Genomic DNA, 18103 nt, shown 5'->3' with positions numbered 1-18103 from the left:
CTCACTCAGGCCCAAGGAAGGGACAGTTTAGCCGAAAGTGAAGAAATCTTTAGTGCTGGGGGAGGAAAGGAAACTTAAATTTAATTTTACTTTTTAATTACATTTTGAGGTGCTGAAAAACAGGCAGCCAAATCCAGTTGGTTCTTCCCCTGCTCAGACTTTAACTTGAGAAGACAGGTAAAAATTCCACAGAATGTATTTAAATATTCAACACACCTGTGTATTGAACAACGTTTTCTTGTTTACGCTTGTAATGCTTACTGTGGAAATATAATAAAAAATTCAATGCAAAAGCAAAAAAGGAGACCACTTCTTTCCATGTCAAAAGAGCAGAAATGAGCAGTGCATTTCATTGCTTTTCAAAATTCACCTTAAGAAGCCGATTAAGACTGAAATCCTAATGCCACTTACTTGGGAGTAAGCCTCACTGAATTGAGTGGGATTTTCTGCTGTGTATCTGGGATTAGACTGCTGTCTTGGTGCAGACATGCTGCTTTTGGGAACAAACACCACTTCAGAAACATGGAAATCAAAACATCCTATTGTTTTTCACTTTCTGGTGCCCTGATCCAGCCATGAATCTCTTGCAAGTACAATTTTGCCAGTGCTAGAATACTTTGAATTCTGCAGTGCATTTGCTGAATGGGTATTATTCATATTAAATGCTCACTTTGCTTATGATTTTTTTCTATATTAAAACAAAATTAGGGCAGTGTTCCTCTGAGCATACTATAAGTAGAGTGCTCTTCCTCCTTTAAGAAGAATCGAGGACAGGGGGAGATGGGAAAGCCTTGTATGTTCTGCCACAAAATTATCCCTATTTCACACACAATACAGACTGAGAAGCTAAATTTGGTTTATTTAGGTCTAGCTTAGATAAGCTTGGCTGCTGGAAGAAGTGCGTTTCTGAATCCCCAATGACTTTACATCCTTTGGGGCCTGTCCTCTGAATGATATTGTGGAAGCCCCCACATTCCCAGGATCCCCATGTTACAAAATGGAAGCGAAGATGGGAGAGTTATTTGTCCAATCCTTTCCCCGCCCCCCGCCCCCCAGGTGAGTTCATTTTCATAAATAAGGACTATTTTGATTTGTTTACACCCCTGGTGTAAATTACCATATTTTTCGCTCCATAAGATGCACCTGAACATAAGACGCACCTAGTTTTTAGAGGGGGAATGCAAGGGGGAAAAAATATTTAAAGGGAGCGCTAAGCAGAGCCTGTATGCATCCCAGGCTCTGCTCAGCGCTCCCTTTCCGAGCTGCATGGAGCGTGTGTGCGGTGCTTGCAGGCTTCTCCCTCCTTGGGGAAAAGCCCCCAACAGCTGCACACACGCTCCGCGCAGCTCTTTAAAGGGAGTGCGGCTCTTGGGGGCTTTTGCAGAAGATAGGGGAAGGGACAGAGGGGCTAAGCCAGAAGCTAGAACAGCAAGAGGGAGCGCTACGCAGTGATCCCTCTCGCTGTTCTGACTCCTGGGATAGCTCTGTGTGTCTCTTCCCAGAAGTCTTTCACCTTTGGACACGTCCACCACATATGGTAAAAGGTTCCTTCTTTTTCTTTACGTTTCCAACATATGTTATCACTCATATGGTAAATATTTGCTATTTTACTGGGGTTAAGTATCATCTATACATCATTTTCATAATGTTTTCCTTTAGAACCGTACATGCAGTAAGCTTAACCCCTTTCTTCCACAACCTTTCTCAATCTTCCATTATATTATGACCAAAATCTCTTGCCCAATCTATCATTGCATATTTAACCCTCAAGTACAGCATCCTGCCACATACAGTAGAGGAACCTGCCTTGTACTGAGCTCAGTACTGTCTACACGGATTGGCAGCATCTCTTCAGAGTTCCAAGCAGGAGACTCTCCCAGCCCTGCCCTACAAATACTGTGTACTCTTCCCTCTCTCCCCCTCTGTGGTGTATGAAATTGACAAACCTCTCTTGCAAGACATTCTCACACTTTTCATCCAAAAGACAGGATGGAGCATAATATGGACTTGTGTAGAAGGAGAAATTCCTCCCTGTGATGCATTTTAAAATACTGCATGCACAAAATTTCAGCGACACTCTTAATAGTGTTAACATTCCTTATTCCTCTCCAACAGAGCCTGGGAACCTGAGTCGATCCCACAAGGATTCCGAACTGCGGGTCGTTCTTGTTGGGAAGACGGGAGGAGAAAGAAGTGCCACAGGAAACTCCCTTCTGGGGGAGAAGAAGACCTTTGAGTCCAAACTCTCCCCGAAGCCAGTGACCCAGACCTGCAGGAGAGAAGTCCGGGCAGAGAAATGGAAGGGGAAACAAGTCATCATTGACACTCCGGCCATTTTTGATGCTGGTCTTCAGACACAGCATGATATTCTGGAAGTCCAGAAGTGCCTCTCTCTCTGTGAGCCAGGTCCCCACGCCCTGGTGTTTGTGATGCAGGCTGGCCGTTTCGCCGAGGAAGACACTGTGGCCGTGAAGAGGGTGGAGGAGGTCTTTGGCCCAGAGGCCACAAAGTACACGATCGTCTTGTTCACCCGCAAAGAAGACCTAGAGACAGAAAGCCTAGAGGAGTACATAGAGCTATCTGGAAACCGACCTCTTCAGGATCTGGTGAGGAAATGCAAAGGCCGTTGCCGCGCTTTCAACAACAGAGGGACGGGAGAGGAAAGGGCCAGCCAGGTGGAAGAGCTGCTGTCTCTGATTGAGAAGGTGGTTCAGGAGAACTGGGACCAGCTGTATCTCAAGCCGTGTCCGATGGAGATGTTACTGAGGTCAGATGGAAGGAATCCTGGGGAGACTTCAAAGCAGACAGCAGCAGGGCAACCAGTGGAGGATGAAATGAATGCTGGAGAAATCCCCAAAGGGCAGCGGAAGAAGAAATCAAAGCAGGTAGGGTGCAAAGAATAAGAATGGGGCCCCTGTCTTTTCCAATTGCTGATGACTTACATGGTAGCCAAATTCCAGCTTGGAAAAGGAGGATGGAACAGGGTTGTTTTCAGTTGCTCCTGAGGGTAAGAGCTGAACAAGCAGCTCAAAAGTAAAAGGAAAAATGATTTAGACTAAATATTAGGAAGAACTTCATGTTCCTGGGAAAGAATTTATTAATTTAATGCATTTATATCCCACCTTTTCCTCCAAGGAGTTCAAGGTGGCACACGTGGTTCTCCCCCCACCTCATTTAATCCCCCCCCAATGCTATTTCATTAGAAGTTTTTAAGCAGAGTCGGGGGGGGGCTCCCTATTGAGAAGTTGCAGAAGGGTTGGGCTAGATGACGTTTGAGGTCCTTCCATGAGCTTAAGGGGGGGGGTAAATTCTTGCTTATTTGAGAACTCCCCCCTCTCCCCCTTGACATCATTCCCCCTTTCTCTTGACTCCACACCAATCACTTACCCCGAGTTTGTTTGCAACAGGCATCTACTTTTACCCTGAGCAACCTTTGTCCGTGCTTTGTCCCAGAATCCGGAGAAGCTCCCAAAGAAGGCAAACGAGGAGCAGGAAGATCTCATCCTCCAATGTAAACGGAAGCAGTGTCATCAATAAACACAGCAGGATAATCTCCCATCATTATTGCACGTCCTCCGTGTGGCATTATTTCACGGCCTTCATTCCCCCTTCCCTTCACAACCTCCTTAAGCCTAAAGTGGGTTTAACATTTTGGATCCAGGGAATTCTGTGGCTTATCCACACTTCCCCTTGTTTTTCTGCCTCTCCACAGGAAACCCTCTCCTTGGCACTCAGTTGAAGCAAATGTCAATCGTCTTTCCTAAGGGTTGATCTTTGCTCTGATTTAGATGTTCTGATGTTTGTTCTGTTGGGAGGAGTGTGAAAAGGGGGGAACTGCTCAGACCGGTGCTTTCTAGGGACGGGAATGAGGAAGGGTGGACAAGCCAGTGTGTGATAAATAAATCAAGAATCCTATTTTAAAGTCATCCATGTTGGTGGCCATCAATATGAGCTTATTTTTCATATGCTGAATTAGATACGGGGGCACTAACATCTTTTAAATGCTTAGAGCCTCTAGAACCCTCTCAGGTCCTGGCAGTGGGCATGGGGAGTTCAGTGGCACTGTGTGTGCACCAGGGGAAGGTGTCAAGGGCACAATTGCGCCCCTGGGAAACCTACTGGCAGCTGCTGGTCTATGAGGCCAGCCTCCAAGGCAGCTGGAACATCCTTTTCTTCCCGAGATCACTGAGCTCTTTCTGCCTCATCAACGGACACCTGGTATCCGCTGCGCACCTGATGCTTCTCATTTCCATTTGGGCAGATTTCCTTTCCCCCTCCCCTCTCAATAAGTTGACATGACTCCTCCTTTCTCCTGATTCCTCTCATTGGTAACAAACACACAGCAGGGGGGGGAGGCAAGTGTCTTCTGCAGCCTCCTTTTGAGTCAGCAGAACCATCCGCTTCTAAGACTTGCCCTTTGGAAACAAAACAAACTCTTGCAATGTTTTATTTATTGTAAAAAGGAAGGTCTGTGCTATTTTGCAACCACTTGGAAATTGCCCTAGGGGCTGATGGGTGAACTGGGGTTTACTGGTATTTTGAAATATATGGTGGGAGCCATATATTCATGTCATATTTGGTAGTAACAGCAGTGACAGAAGATGGTTTTGCTACAAACTGTTTGTACTAAATTTGAATATTTTCTGTTCATCAAGCTGCATGAATTCTCTAGTTGCTCAGATATTAGAATGTGATTCTAAGTTTGGTTCCCTTCACATGCATCTCAGCTGTTCCAGAAACTCCTCCCTGGAAGAGGCAGAGAGGCAAAGAACTGTCCATCCCATAATGACTCCAAGGTCGTTTCCAGCAGTGTTAGAAACTGAGAAATGAAAGCTAGGATCTCAATGGCACCTTAAACCGAGGTTATGGGAGCAACAACGGAATGTCTAGGTGCACTTTTTTTAATAACAAGAATACAAAGCTGCTAAAATATTATCTTCATTTTTCACATGGTCTAGTCCTTCCCCTGCCCACCCCCCTAATATTCGTAAGAGGGTCTCTTCTTCAGAGAGTAGCTGGAAATCGGGGGGGGGGGGGCAGAAAAAAGTCCTCCTTTCTTTCCGCTCTGCAGTTTTAATCTGAAATCAGTACTGCGCCCTGAGGTCAGAAACTGCTCGCTGTTTGAATGAAGTGTCGCAAAATGTAAACACCGGCTCACAATAAGCATCCTGCTTGCAGGAAAGTGCGAGTTGCGTGACAACAGGGCGTCAGAGACAAGCCCACACTCCACACCTCACAGGGGCATTTCTCCTCCAGGATCTTTCAGTAAGACGCCCATGCTCACTTGGGGGGGGGGGCTGGGAAAACGGCCCCTTTCCAGGCACAAGCTGCCCACCCACAATGCATTTTGCATGTGCCAGAACAGGGCCGGATTGAGGTTTGATGCGGCCCTCAGCTCCTGAAGGTAATGGGGCCCTTTCTATGTCCAGCTGTCCTTTGTCAACAACAAATTGTCACTGGTTTTTGTGTTGATTATACGCTATATGCTAATTTATGGACCTAATAGGTATCTAAAGCCATTTGAACATAACAAAATACGTGTTTTTCCCCCAAAGTAATGGTTGAAGTGAAATACAATTAAGAAGTATATTAACAGTGAAATACAATTAAGAAGTATATTAATAGTGAAATACAATTAAGAAGTATATTAATAGTGAAATAATTATTAAGCTGTAACTTAAAATGATTTTTTATTCATAACAAAATAATGCAAACACATTGGCATTTGGGAATAACAAAAGTTCATTGAGAAAAACAATTTACAAAGACTCATAATCTAGTCTCTAAAAACTTGCTATAACATGAAATAATAATAGGTGTTAAATATATGATGCAAACTACTAATAATTATAAATAGCAGAATGTAAGCACCCTATATATAGAAAGGAGGAAACCAGTGATATTTTAGGGAGCAGGCGAGCAGGCGGGGCCCAGGACTTACATCATAGGAGCCGACACAACACAAAACGCTGTTGCTGTATGTAGGTTTTATTTTTATTTTTTTATCTTATATTTTGGAATTGTACATCCAAGAGAGTGGGACTCTAAGCTATGGCTTCTTTGGCTTATACCTCAATCCGGCACTGTGCCAGAATCTCTCAGCCTTGAAGGTGGACGGATGCGGAGCTCAGCATCCCACGATCGCGTCTCCTTTTGTTCCAAGGCGCCCTTCGGGAGGGCGGGGAGCGCGGCGGGTTCCTGCAGGGCGCATCTCCCTCCTGATTCCTTGGCCAGAGGCGAGACCCGGGGAGACCGGGCGTGGGGAGCGCCTTTCCCGGTTCAAGGCCAGAGCCAGCTTGCAAGAGGGAAGGGGATCGGGGCCCACGGGCGTAGCCAAGTCCATCCGTCCGAGGTCCTCCCTCCATGCACGAAGCCTGCCCAGGGCAGCAGGAGTCCTCACGCCCAGCCCGCGCTGCCCCCTTGCCCGAGTCTCCCCGCGAGGTGATGCGCGAGGATCGGGAGCCAAAGCGGGGGTTGTGGGGCCTGGACAGCCGCTGCCGAGCCCCCCTCCGCCCCTCCCCGTCCGCCCAGCTGGTGCGCAAAAGCTCCGTCCGGGTGGATGGAAACGAAACCGAAAGTGCCCTCGCTGTTGCGCCCCGCGGTTGCGTCTGCCTCCCGCGGCCCCGAAAGAAACTGCGTGTCGCTCACTTTCGCCTTCGTTTCTTTTTTGGGCTCCAAAACCTCGGGGGTAAGATTCCGGGGACGCTGCTCCCGAGGAAGCCCATAGAGGTTGCTCCGCTCCCATATTTGGGGTCCAGAGTGCAGCGCGACTCTCACGTGAATAAATCGGAGTGAGGGGAGGTTGTGGGGAGGGCGATTTTGGCGTGTTAGCTAGGCAGCTGATTGCCGGAATGGCGCTCTGTGCCTTAATCCTATCTATCCTGATGGACGTCTTCTTTTTTCATGCATTTCTTATTTATTGATTGACTAGTTTTATATATATAAATAAAATAAATCACTTGAACAACATGCAAGAACCTAGGAGCCAAGTCCTAGGGGCTGAGGTCCCTTCGCCCCCCCCCCCAATAAAATATTTTAGGAGGGGCAAGTTTATGGGCACTGCCATTCAAATGTCGTGTGGTCAATTAGGTGGGGCGGGGGTTACCTGGATGCCCAAATATGTTATTCAAGTTGGCACCCTTGTAGAAGAAGAAAGATAGCACAACTGAATTAAAATATAAATTAAAGCATCTGCATAAAAGAAAAGTGGTGGCAGTAATGGCAGTGGCCTGCTGTACTTTGGATTTTTCTGATTACCACCATTTGGTTGCCAAACCCCAAACCCAAAGTCTCATTTGGGTGCATTTTGGCTCGCCTGCTGCAGAAAGCGACCATGAGACAACTGATAATATCATCATTTGTCAGTTTTAGACTCTTAAATAGTAGGAGTTGCCAGGAAATTGTCCTGTTCACCTCTGCGTAGTTCCATCTTTCAGATATCACAATATATTAATATATTGCTGTCAGGGGTTCAGGAGCAGAGGCACAGGGAAGAGAGGAGATGGAGAGCGAAGGGGAAGAATCCGAGGGGAGCGTAGGAGAAGAGGACAGTGGACCGAGGGATTCCATGAGCCTCTCCAGCGAATCGGAAGATTCACAGAAGGGGGCGCCAGTGGCCAGGGGTAGGGGGTTCCCAAGGGGAACGCCCCAGGAGCAAGGGAGCAGCAGGGACTCCCAGAGCAGTAGTTGGAAATCAGGACCAGCTTCCCCACGAGAGCAGAGTGGGGGGCAAGAGTCCCAAGGATCGGGGCCAGTGCATTCCCCACCAGGGAGAGAAGATAAGGCAGGGCTGACCACACCTCCATCGGAGAGTCAGACAACGGAGGGGAGGTCAGATCCGGCCAGTATCCCGGAAGAGGGAAGCAGTGACAGAAGTAGTGTAACGGTCAGGAGGAAGGTCACTGGGTTGGCGCGAGAGGCAAGTTCAAATGTACAGGAGCGCGGGACAGCAGAGAGTGAGGATTGGGAACCGGGTCCTAAAGCCCGCCGGAGGGAGGGGGAGGAGCTAAGCGACTCAGCGTCGGAAGAGTCCAGAAAGGGCAATGCCCCAGCGGGCAGGAGGACCCAGAGGAGGAGAGAGCAGCGTAAAAGGTGGAGCAGGGCTAGGATCTTAAACTGGTGTCATAGGGGAGGAGACTCATACGGTACTTCGCCGGTCTAGGGTTAAGACGTAGAGCTGCGCGCTGCGGCTTGGAAATGGAAACTGAACATCAATAAAGACTTTTGTACATAACGACAGCCTGGCGTTGGTCCTCTGTGAGCTGGGACCTAGGGGCAGCTCTGACAATTGCGATGTTCATATCACAGTATTGAAAACCAGTTATCGCCCAGCCCTACCTGTCGCCTTTGCGCTGGAGAAGTGGTGCCAATAGAGGGGCAGCGCCATCTCAGACAACATTCTGCCCGTTGGCAAAGAGATCTCGCCCAAAATTGTGTGAGATCTCGCAGAGCATGCCAAAGCTCATGCAGTGCTAACAATACCTTGTATGGAAATGTTTGCAATACAACTACTAGAAGCATTGTATGGAAGCAATAGGAAACTGTTTGCATTAGCAAAGCAAAGGGAAAGAGGTATGTCTTCCCGGATTAGGCAGGAATCATTCAAGGCAGCTGATTTGCAGAGGTCATTGCCTCTCAATCCTAGAGCGCAATGTTGCTTTGCTGATCAAAATGAGAAAAACCTTGTGTGCCACCTCTCTCTCCTTGAGGGAAAGGCAGTAACAAGGGTAAACTTTTTTTAAAAAATGAACTACCGGTAAATATTTTTTTTGCCTATTCTACCTATTGACAAATTCTTATTTCCTCCCCTCCCCCCACAGCAACATATATTCTCATAAAGTAATCAAGCTCAGGTGGTTATGGATGTAAGGGATGCGGAAGCCGCTCTTTCCCTCTTCCTCAGATGCAGAATGTTGCAGAAAATGCCCAGAAGATCCAAACAAGGACAGAAAAGTTTGGTGACACAGCATCGTCCTCATAGTTCCCACCTATAACAAGAACCACAACATGAGTCATTCATGTATTATTAACCTTCATGCTCCAAAAGGGCTCATCCACCCCCACCCTATCTCTCTCTCTGCATTATTGCACCCCACGAACACATTCCACACTGTGAGAAGTACGTGAGGAGGCTGCAGAGCTGAGCCAGAGAGGAGTGGAGCCCAGGAGGCAAAGGGCTGTGGCCAAGGGAGAGTCCTGAGGCATTTTCCTTCAGCTCCTGGGCCTGAGGTTCCCCATCCCAGATATAGGGCACCGTTAGCTTTCTTTTGCTTTCTTTGCCTCTGCTTTGTAACTATAATTTTAACTCTGCTATTTGATGCTGCTTTTACTTCATTATATTAGGGGTTGACATCCAACATCAGACATATCCAGAGTGGGAGCAATGAAATAAATTGACTTAAATCTACTGATATCAATAGGTCTACTCTATGACTAATGACAGTTATCCCTCTTCCATTCAAGAAAGGAAGGTAGGTAGGTAGGTAGGTAGGTAGGTAGGTAGGTAGGAAGGAAACTTTGCTATTCTCTGATCCCAGGAGTAATTGCTTGGGTTCTTACCACTTGCATATGCACAGTTGTATTTGCTGAATATCCAAGCAGAGCGGAGCTGTATGCGGGTTGTACCATCCGCATCCTTTCTGGAACTTACAACCCTGAACTGCTCATAGGGTGGGATCAGAACCTCATCCTCATCGGGGAAGGAAGAACATTCTCTGATGAGAACCCCATGACAAGTGTAAATCTCAAAGATGGTTTTGGCCACTTTAGCGAAACATTGGGCAATCCCCTCTTTCCGTGATGAGGACGCGAATCGCCCGAAACGGACCGTATCATCAACAGTAGCGTTGAAGTGGATATTGCTGACCCCGCGAAACACCTTGTAGCAGGGGGGGCTGGGGGTGTTGGAGGTCCTCAGATCCTGAAGGGCTCTGGTCAGGAGAAAGTGGAAGGTCTTGAAGTTGAAATTATTCAGGTAATATTCCTTGGATTCCCCAGCTTTTCTTACAGCTGCATTGAAATCAGGATACAACTTGGGTTCTTCAAGGGTATAAGCCTTGATTGCTACAACGTACTCTGGCTTGAGGTTTCTGGGCCAGTTACTATCATACATCAAGCTGACTGCTTTCCCCCAGGCTTTGGCATAAATTTTATTTTTGAGGAACTCGGTTTGGTTTAGCCGTGCAATCTCCTTCTCCATCTCACAGCCCTCGTATTGGTCATCGAAGGAATTCAGGGCCATGTCAAGTCTTAGCTCGTTGCCTAAAAAATGGTCTTGTCTTGGGCTGCAGTTAGCGGAGACCTCAAGCAGAAAAGAACAAGATGGGTAAGCAGCTTAGCATGCAAAGAGGCTGGGAAGGTGAGACTTTGCGATACAGGCTCCTATCACAGGTCAAGGTTATGCAGCATGCCTGACAGATGGCCATCCACCCTCTGCTATAAAACCTCCAAAAAAGGAGTGTCCTTCAATCTGTTTCTACTCTATTTTTGAAAGTTTTAAACTCCAGATTTAAGATTGAATTCTGGACTGAAGCCCACCTTTGCCCCCTCCTCCACCCTCCAAGGTGCCTTTTCATACCTGATTGTCTCCTGTGAAGATTCCCATCAGATGCAACACCAGGACTCTGTGGAGAGGGGACTTCATTGTCCACGCCCGTTCGTTTTTGCGGTGAAGCAAGTTAGGTGCAGGCAGAGCGGATATCTCTATCTGCACGCTTGCTTCCATTTGAAACTTACTTGCAGCTTTATGTGTTTTTTCTCATAGAAACAGGAAACAGGCGGATTTGAGGTTTCATGGGCGAAGAGGAGGCGGGGGAAGCTCCTTTCCTCAATGTTCAACTAAGTTCATTCTAGCAAAAACATACCCAATGACAGGTCTCGTTTTCACAGAGATTCCTCCAGTAACAGGAAGAGGGAGAGGCTTGTTTCTCTACATCCTTCCCCTCAACACCATCAAAGAGCATTTCAATCTGCACTTCTGGTTTGTTACTCCGCCACATTAGAGGGGCGACTATTAGTATACAAAGCCCTCCATAGCTTGGGATCAGTTTACTTGAAGGAGTGGCCTGCCCGACTCCCATCTCTGGAACTGGGACTTTCACAAGTGCAGAGCCGTCTTTCCCATTGGTCTTAGTGGCGCGTTGCGCCAGGGCGCTGACCTCTCAGGGGCGCCCCAGCGAGTGGGGGAGCTGTGTGGCTTTGCCTCCCCTTTCCCTACACACCCGCCAGCTGTGCCCCCTCAACCATAGGGCTGGTGGGCATGCAGCTTCCTTCCCAAGCCTCCTCGGGAGGAGAGCGATCCCTGCAGAGGATTGGGAAAAGGGCGACAACTCTGGGAAACGGGGGGGGGGGGTCTTTGCACCACGGCCCCGGATATGCTTCAGACGGCCCTGCAGAAGGGCCACATGATCTCCCTCCTTCATTGGGCAGGCTTCTTTTAAACGTTGCTTAAACTTCCTTTCCACAGGCAAGCCTACAGAGACATGGAATTTCATTGGGTACATTGCTTTTAAAAAGCTATTGGTTTGTAGATATATCTTGATAATTCAGATATGTTTAATGTTTTTAAAGTCTGTTTTCATCAGTATTTTAAATTATATAGGTGTGTGCGTATCTTGCTAAATAAGAATAAATAAATAAATACATGACACCCCACTAGGGATGTCCTGTATTCCATAGCTTAGGTTGGGGTTAAGTCCAGTCCTCCACATTTCCACATCAATTTGTGAGTATATATTTGTTTCAAGTCCTGCTGAAAATTCACCCCATCTTAGTTCAACTTACTCCTAAAATACATAGATTTATATGAAAGTTTGTCTAACACGTACAAGCTTGCAAAGCAATTTCTCCTAAAATAATGCATTTCTCTATTCCATTTTTGACAATACAGTGGTACCTTGGTTCTCAAACTTAATCCTTTCCGGAAATCCGTTCCAAAACCAAAGCGTTCCAAAACCAAGATACTCTTTCCCATAGGAAGTAATGCAAAAAGGATTAATTCATTCCAGCTTTTTAAAAACAACCCCTAAAACAGCAATTTAACATGAATTTTACTCTCTAACAAGACCATTGATCCATAAAATGAAAGCAATAATCAATGTATTGTACTATTAAAATGTATAAGACAGTATTGTAGATGATAAAAAAAAATTAAAACATTTCTTACCTGCACTGATGATAGTCATTGTTTGAATGGGGGGCTTTTATCCATTTCTGCAGTCACACAATAAATCAATCAATCAGTAATTGAACTGGGTTCCACACAGTCACAAAAACAAATTAACTGAAAAAGCCTCTAAAACAAAAACGCAAAATAAATAGCCAAAACAAAAGTGCCAAATACAGTGGTACCTTGGTTCTCAAACTTAATCTGTTCTGGAAGTCCATTTGACTTGTGAAATGTTCAAAAACCAGGATGTGGCTTTTGGTTGGTGCAGGTGCCCCGGAAACAATATCCAACAGCTGCATCAGACATTCGGCTTCCAAAAAAACACTTCCAGGTTTTTGGTGTTTGGGAACCAAGGCATTTGAGAACCAAGTTACCACTGTATAAACTTTTATATGCACTATTTGCCCTGTCATGTGCATTTTTACGCACATTATTTGGCTAGAGGACTGGGTTACAAAATCCAAAGAAGTGAGAATTCCAAAGATGGCTGTCTTTTGGTTTTCGCGCTGTTTGAGAAAGTGTGAGTTAGGTTGGTTCACCTTTAAATGTGAACTGGAGCACATTTCCATCCTTAGTTGAGAGGGCCTGCCCAGGTGACGCACGAGCTCACTTGGGGTGGAAAGTACTTGCGGGGTTGCCAGTGATGAAACAACTTCTGGTCTAAGAGACAGCTGCCTAGGATTTTCCAAGGCTTGGGCACAATCCACTTCCAAAGCAGATTTGGGCCTGGGCACAGGCAGATTTTGAAGAGACCCCTTGATTTGACTGGAGGAGACAACAGACAGAACATATCTCCCTTGATCCTTAAAAGAATTGGGGGGGGGTATAAAAAGTGTGTTTTATCAACACTGCTGAGCAAACTGTCTTGTGGTCCTTCACTCTCCACAGGGAGTCCTGCGAAGGGTATTTCAGTGAAGGAGGCGGAATATTGGGGACCGTGGCGTAGCAAGGTCAGATTGGCTGCGGGTTGAGTGATGATGAGTCAGTGGCGTAGCGTGGGTTGTCAGCACCCGGGGCAAGGCAAATAATTCGTGCCCCCTAACCCGTGGATTTGCGCCCCCTAACCCTACCCCCCAGATGTTGCGCCTGGTGCGGCCGGCCCCCCCTGCACCCCCACGCTACGCCACTGTGATGAGTCACCGGCTGTTGACGTCTCGCTCGAGTACAAACTGCAGAGACAGACTTCGGCAGAACGAAACACCCCCTCTCCTTCCTTGTCCATTTGCTCTCCACTACACAGCGTCAAGTTCAGCCGTGTTTTGTTGCGTTTGTTGACTGAACTAAAAAGTTTCAATATGTATTGTGTTGACTTGCTGAGGTTAATTAATTGTCAGGCAAAGATATCAAACTCGTTTTAAATATTATTTTTTCCAAAAAAAAGTGTCGTGAGCCCAATTTTTTAACTTTTTAAAATTTATTTTAAAAACACGTATTTTTGCCATTTTGTCACACCCCCCCCCCCAGTGGTGACACCCGGGGCGGCCCGCACCCACCGCACCCCCCTTCCTATGCCACTGGTTGGGGAGAATCTGTGCGGTCTAAAATAAACGTATACAGTGGTACCTCGGGTTAAGTACTTAATTCGTTCCGGAGGTCTGTACTTAACCTGAAACTGTTCTTAACCTGAAGCACCACTTTAGCTAATGGGGCCTCCCGCTGCTGCCGCGCTGCCGGAGCACGATTTCTGTTCTCATCCTGAAGCAAAGCTCTTAACCTGAAGCACCATTTCTGGGTTAGCGGAGTCTGTAACCTGAAGCGTATGTAACCTGAAGCGGATGTAACCCAAGGTACCACTGCACTGAGCTCTCAAGAAGATTGTCCTGCATTGAGGCAAACTTCCCTCCATGGTCCCTAGATGTCAGTATAGGCCTAGGAACGTTCCATTTCTTCGCTTTCCCTTATCCTGTTAAGGAGAACTCTCCTCTGGAAAACTCATCCCATGCCAACACTGTCCCTGCTTAGGTGCCAAGGGAGTGGGATTCTGAATTCCTGTGCTTTTGTGTTCTACTTCAAGATGGTCTCATTCTAGCCCTATTTTGCGGAGAGCCGAAGCCTTCAGGAAACACACCCTGAGGCAACGCCCTCCCTTGCCCTGTGTCTCCAGCACATCTTCGATTACAAGGCAGACAGACCCCAGGACCCCAGGACCCCAGGACCCCAGGACCCCAGGACTGGCTCCACTTAACTTGTAAGTCACAATATGTTGCAAGTTAGAAACACATAACTCATAACACATCCATTAACCGCTGCAAGAACAACCATTGCCAAGACATGGAAATAATTACAAATAATGGTTGATTATGGACCAATAGTCGAATGCAATCTGGCAAACAACAGGATTGGAAAAACTGCCACAAAAATTAAAAGTAGCAAGAGGGCAAAAGAATCATGATGATTTTTATGCAATCTGATGTGACTTTATTGATTACACAAATAAAGAGGCATATGGAAGAACCGTACCCAAAGTTTACAGCACAGTCTAGCGTGCATGAAGGACATATTTTAACTTCCCCCTACCCCTTTCCTATAAATTCCTATAGATTCTAATTGTTATTGATACAAAATTCCTCTTACCTATTGTCACTGTTACTTTGCACCATTTCATATCTGTAGTAATTGTCATACTTTTGCTATATACACTTTGACACACCTTTGTCAGAAACATTTGTCTGTGTGTTTATTGTCATTTTAATTTTATGTAATTGTTGCATGTCATATGCTCTAATGTAATCAAAGATATATCTCAATGCAACCATGATAAACAGCTTAAAGATGAAAAGGAATAAGAACTATGTTACCCTCCCCCAAAAAAGAACTGAACTGCGTTGAATGAGGACACCAAAACATTTCTCCCATAGTCCACCCAAGCAGCAGTTAAACATTTCTAAAAAGTATAAACACACACACAGCGAGATAGAGTTGCATTAATTGTGCCTTCCTTTTGTTTCCATTTCTGGACAGGTTCTGGACCATCAAGGACTGACCACACCTGCCTTGTCCTTAAGGACCTTCATCTCTGCACCATGTCCCAGTCCCCCCACCCCCACCCCCTGCACCACTGCTGGTTTGGTTGGTCTTCCAGATCTATGGGTGGTGTTGGTGCTGGGGAGATGGCAGGAAGTGACGTTGCTTGCAAGACATATCCATGCTACTAAGGCAGGGCAGGAGCCCAGCTGATGTAAGGACCATGCTGTGTGACTGGGAAATGTCCTCCTCAAGGATCTTCTGTTGGACCATGCTGGCTAAGTATTGGTGGGATTGTGGGTTAGATGGCAAGGGAGGCAGTGGCAGCACACTGTGCTACAGAGCTGGGAAACTGGGTCCCACTGCCTCTCCCACCTCCTTGCTGGGGCGAAGGAACAGCAACACAGGTCTAGAGTCGAAACTCTGGTGCCTCCAGTAGGCTGGGGCACCTTAAAATCCCTGGGGCACTTTGAGGAACACGCCCCACCCTTAAACGCCATGCTCCGGTGGTACTGGAGGAAGAAGTGGGAGCAAGCTTTGCTTTGGGCATTCTTATGCCATGCTCAGCTCGCCAACTTTCTTGGCCAGCACTGGGAAACTTGTGTCCAGGAAACACGAAGGGTGTGGGGGAGAGAGAGGTCAACATCCCAATGCTTTGCAAGGTGAACGCCAGACAGAATGCAGCTCCCAAGGTCCTTGTGGCTTGGCTTCCGAGTCCTGGTAAGAGCTCAGGGCGTGGCTTGGTGGACCTCCTCTGAGCGAAGCACTTTGTAGACCACCCAGTAGAAGATGTTGAAGACCAGGAAGGTGAAGGGGAAGACCGCCCGAGAGATGGTGTCGATGCGCTTGGCCCTGTCCAGGTAGCGCCTCCGGAGCATCTCGTCCTCCCTCAGGAGCGAGGTGGGAGGGGGTGGCCTGTAGAGGTCAAGACTTTCCATGGCCCCACCGTCCTTCATGTGCTGCAGGCAGTGGCCCAGGCCGTAGCCCCGGAAGTAGAAGCGGCTCTCGCGGACAACCTCTTCCTCCTGGGGAAAGAGAAAGGGAGGGAGCAGCCCGGGGAGCTGGGGTCATTGCTTTGGAGGGGTAGTCACGGCTTAAAGGTTCTCCGTCTTGTCTACAGGACGGGGGGGGGCCCTCGATGCTGCTGCATCATGGCTCAAGCCCAAAATCCTTCCTCCAAGGATGGTGGCTTGAACCAGGGAACTGAAACTAATGGGACCAAATTGCTTTCGAGGTAACACCAGAGACATGCCACAGCAGAGCAGGTGGGATGTCTACAAGGCAGTCAAACCAACAAGGTGTGCTTGCTAGAAAGGCAAACACGGGGGAAGTTGGATCTCTACAGGAAATCCTCCCTGGGAGAGCCACTCCCACTCTCTCTAGCCAGGTAAAGGTGAGCAGCCTATATAAGCTGGTCACATCCCTGGCCTGCTCCTTCTCTGATTCCTAATCTCCAATATCTCTCATCTCTTCTCTTCAATGACTAGGGATGTAGGACATGCGCTGAGTATGAGAAACAGCTCAAACTCCACTTTAATCTAAACTACCATATATGTCTGTAACTACCTTTTAAGCCTGGTGCAGGACTGCTGCTGTGAAACCGGGTGAGTACCTAAATCTATCTTTACTAATAAGAATACTGTGTGTTTATTGTTTTAAGGGGGGGAGGGGAACACCAGGAAATCCAATCTGTGATAAACCATCCTGGATTGCTTAAATTAAAGGGCTAACACTAGTTTATCAACAGCTTTCTTATTATTATTTTCAGCAAAGGGGATGTACTCTGCTGAACTCACAAATGTGAGTAAGGAAGGATAATATCTAACAAATATATTATCTCTTTATTTCTATACGCATCCCATGAGAGCATGTGAAGAGGGGCTGCTGCCTTCTCTATTTCCAGCTTCTATAGTGTGTGTCTGTCGAAGAGCTCTGTGCCACTCAGAACGCTTGCATGCCCTGATAACAGCTGCCCTTCGGTCCTCCTAAGCTCGCTTCCAGCACATCCAACCCTCTCTCCCTCTGGGCTGTGTGCTGACCCAACTGCCAGCAAAAACCCTTTGCTCCCACACATACAGGGGGTGCTGTGCATTTGTGGGCAACACTGCAGGGTGGGTTTCTCACAGGCAATGGGGAAGGTGCAAGGGAGGGAGGGGAAAAACACGAGGGTTGGGGTGGAGAAGGGTGTCAGGCGGAGAGCAGGAGACCTGCGGAGTGGGGTCAGGGGGTGGGGAAGGGGTGTGTGCTTGCTTTTTACCCTGGAGTCGGTGCTGCCGAATTGAGAGAGGGTCTCGCAGGTGGACTCGCTGCTGGGCGTGACCTCCAGCTGCCGTAGGGACTCCAAGCTGGGCGTCTGGCTGTTCAGACCCTTTTACAATCCAGCAGGGAGTGCAGATCAAACAGAAACAGGAGAGTGGATGACCGAGGGTTCGGCTGGGTGGGAGCCCGTGCAATGGGTCTGTCCATTGATGCCCATAGGCGTGGCTCGCTCTGGCTCAACAGGTCTCCTCTTAGAGAGCTTGGTTGACTACAGTCCTCTGGGTGGACTCACACATGCACAGAACAGAGAGGGGAGACCCACCAGGTGCCTGGCAGGCCTGCCCTCTCCTCTTTGGAGGATGGCAGCAAAAAGGCAGTGGGGCAGTGGGGCTTAGAGGCCCTGGTGGGTGGCCTGGAATCACAGAACCGTAGTGTTGTGGAGTTGGAAGGGACCTGCCCAACCTTCTGCAGTGCAGGAATCTCAACTCAAGCAGATGGCCATCCAAGCTCTGCTTCAAAACCTCCAACGAGAGAGAGAGTTCACCACTTTCCAAGGGAGTCCGTTCCACCCAAAGACAACCCTCATTCCCACAAACACACACACACACACACACAATGCCTCCAACAAGGGGCTCAAAATGGCGTGTGGGCTTTGAGGGCACATTCACACAAACCAGCCATTCAGGAGCTCCCAGCTTAGGCAGGGAGGAGGAG

At 47.6% G+C, this 18103-nt stretch overlaps 3 protein-coding genes and 1 long non-coding RNA gene across 5 annotated transcripts in view; 2 read left to right on the top strand and 2 right to left on the bottom strand.

Moving 5' to 3' along the window:
* Positions 1-1871: 1871 nt before the first annotated feature.
* Positions 1872-3552, top strand: LOC307199251 (GTPase IMAP family member 1-like). Its single transcript, XM_079947038.1, has 2 exons — positions 1872-2885; positions 3408-3552. Exons 1-2 carry the CDS (start codon positions 2037-2039, stop codon positions 3513-3515), a joined length of 957 nt encoding a protein of 318 aa, XP_079803164.1. The 5' UTR covers positions 1872-2036; the 3' UTR covers positions 3516-3552.
* A 4740-nt stretch (positions 3553-8292) lies between these two features.
* Positions 8293-11284, bottom strand: LOC307199246 (erythroblast NAD(P)(+)--arginine ADP-ribosyltransferase-like). Its single transcript, XM_079947026.1, has 3 exons — positions 10577-11284; positions 9559-10300; positions 8293-8987 (listed from the first exon to the last, which is right to left on the bottom strand). Exons 1-3 carry the CDS (start codon positions 10721-10723, stop codon positions 8899-8901), a joined length of 978 nt encoding a protein of 325 aa, XP_079803152.1. The 5' UTR covers positions 10724-11284; the 3' UTR covers positions 8293-8898.
* LOC307199389 lies at positions 10203-15216 on the top strand. Its single transcript, XR_013831960.1, has 2 exons — positions 10203-10324; positions 15128-15216. It is a non-coding gene; the product is annotated as an uncharacterized lncRNA (long non-coding RNA).
* LOC307199202 (glycine receptor subunit alpha-4) overlaps positions 14365-18103 on the bottom strand; it is a 22102-nt gene continuing 18363 nt past the window's right edge. For both annotated transcript variants that reach the window (XM_079946949.1, XM_079946948.1), the window contains exon 9: positions 14365-16155. In XM_079946949.1, the coding sequence (XP_079803075.1) occupies positions 15859-16155 (297 nt within the window). In that variant the 3' untranslated portion in view covers positions 14365-15858. The remainder of the gene's footprint in view (positions 16156-18103) is intronic.

Source organism: Podarcis cretensis (assembly GCF_951804945.1).
Source record: "Podarcis cretensis genome assembly, chromosome: 12".
Lineage (NCBI taxonomy): Eukaryota > Metazoa > Chordata > Lepidosauria > Squamata > Lacertidae > Podarcis > Podarcis cretensis.
This window is presented reverse-complemented; position numbering and strand designations above follow the sequence as displayed.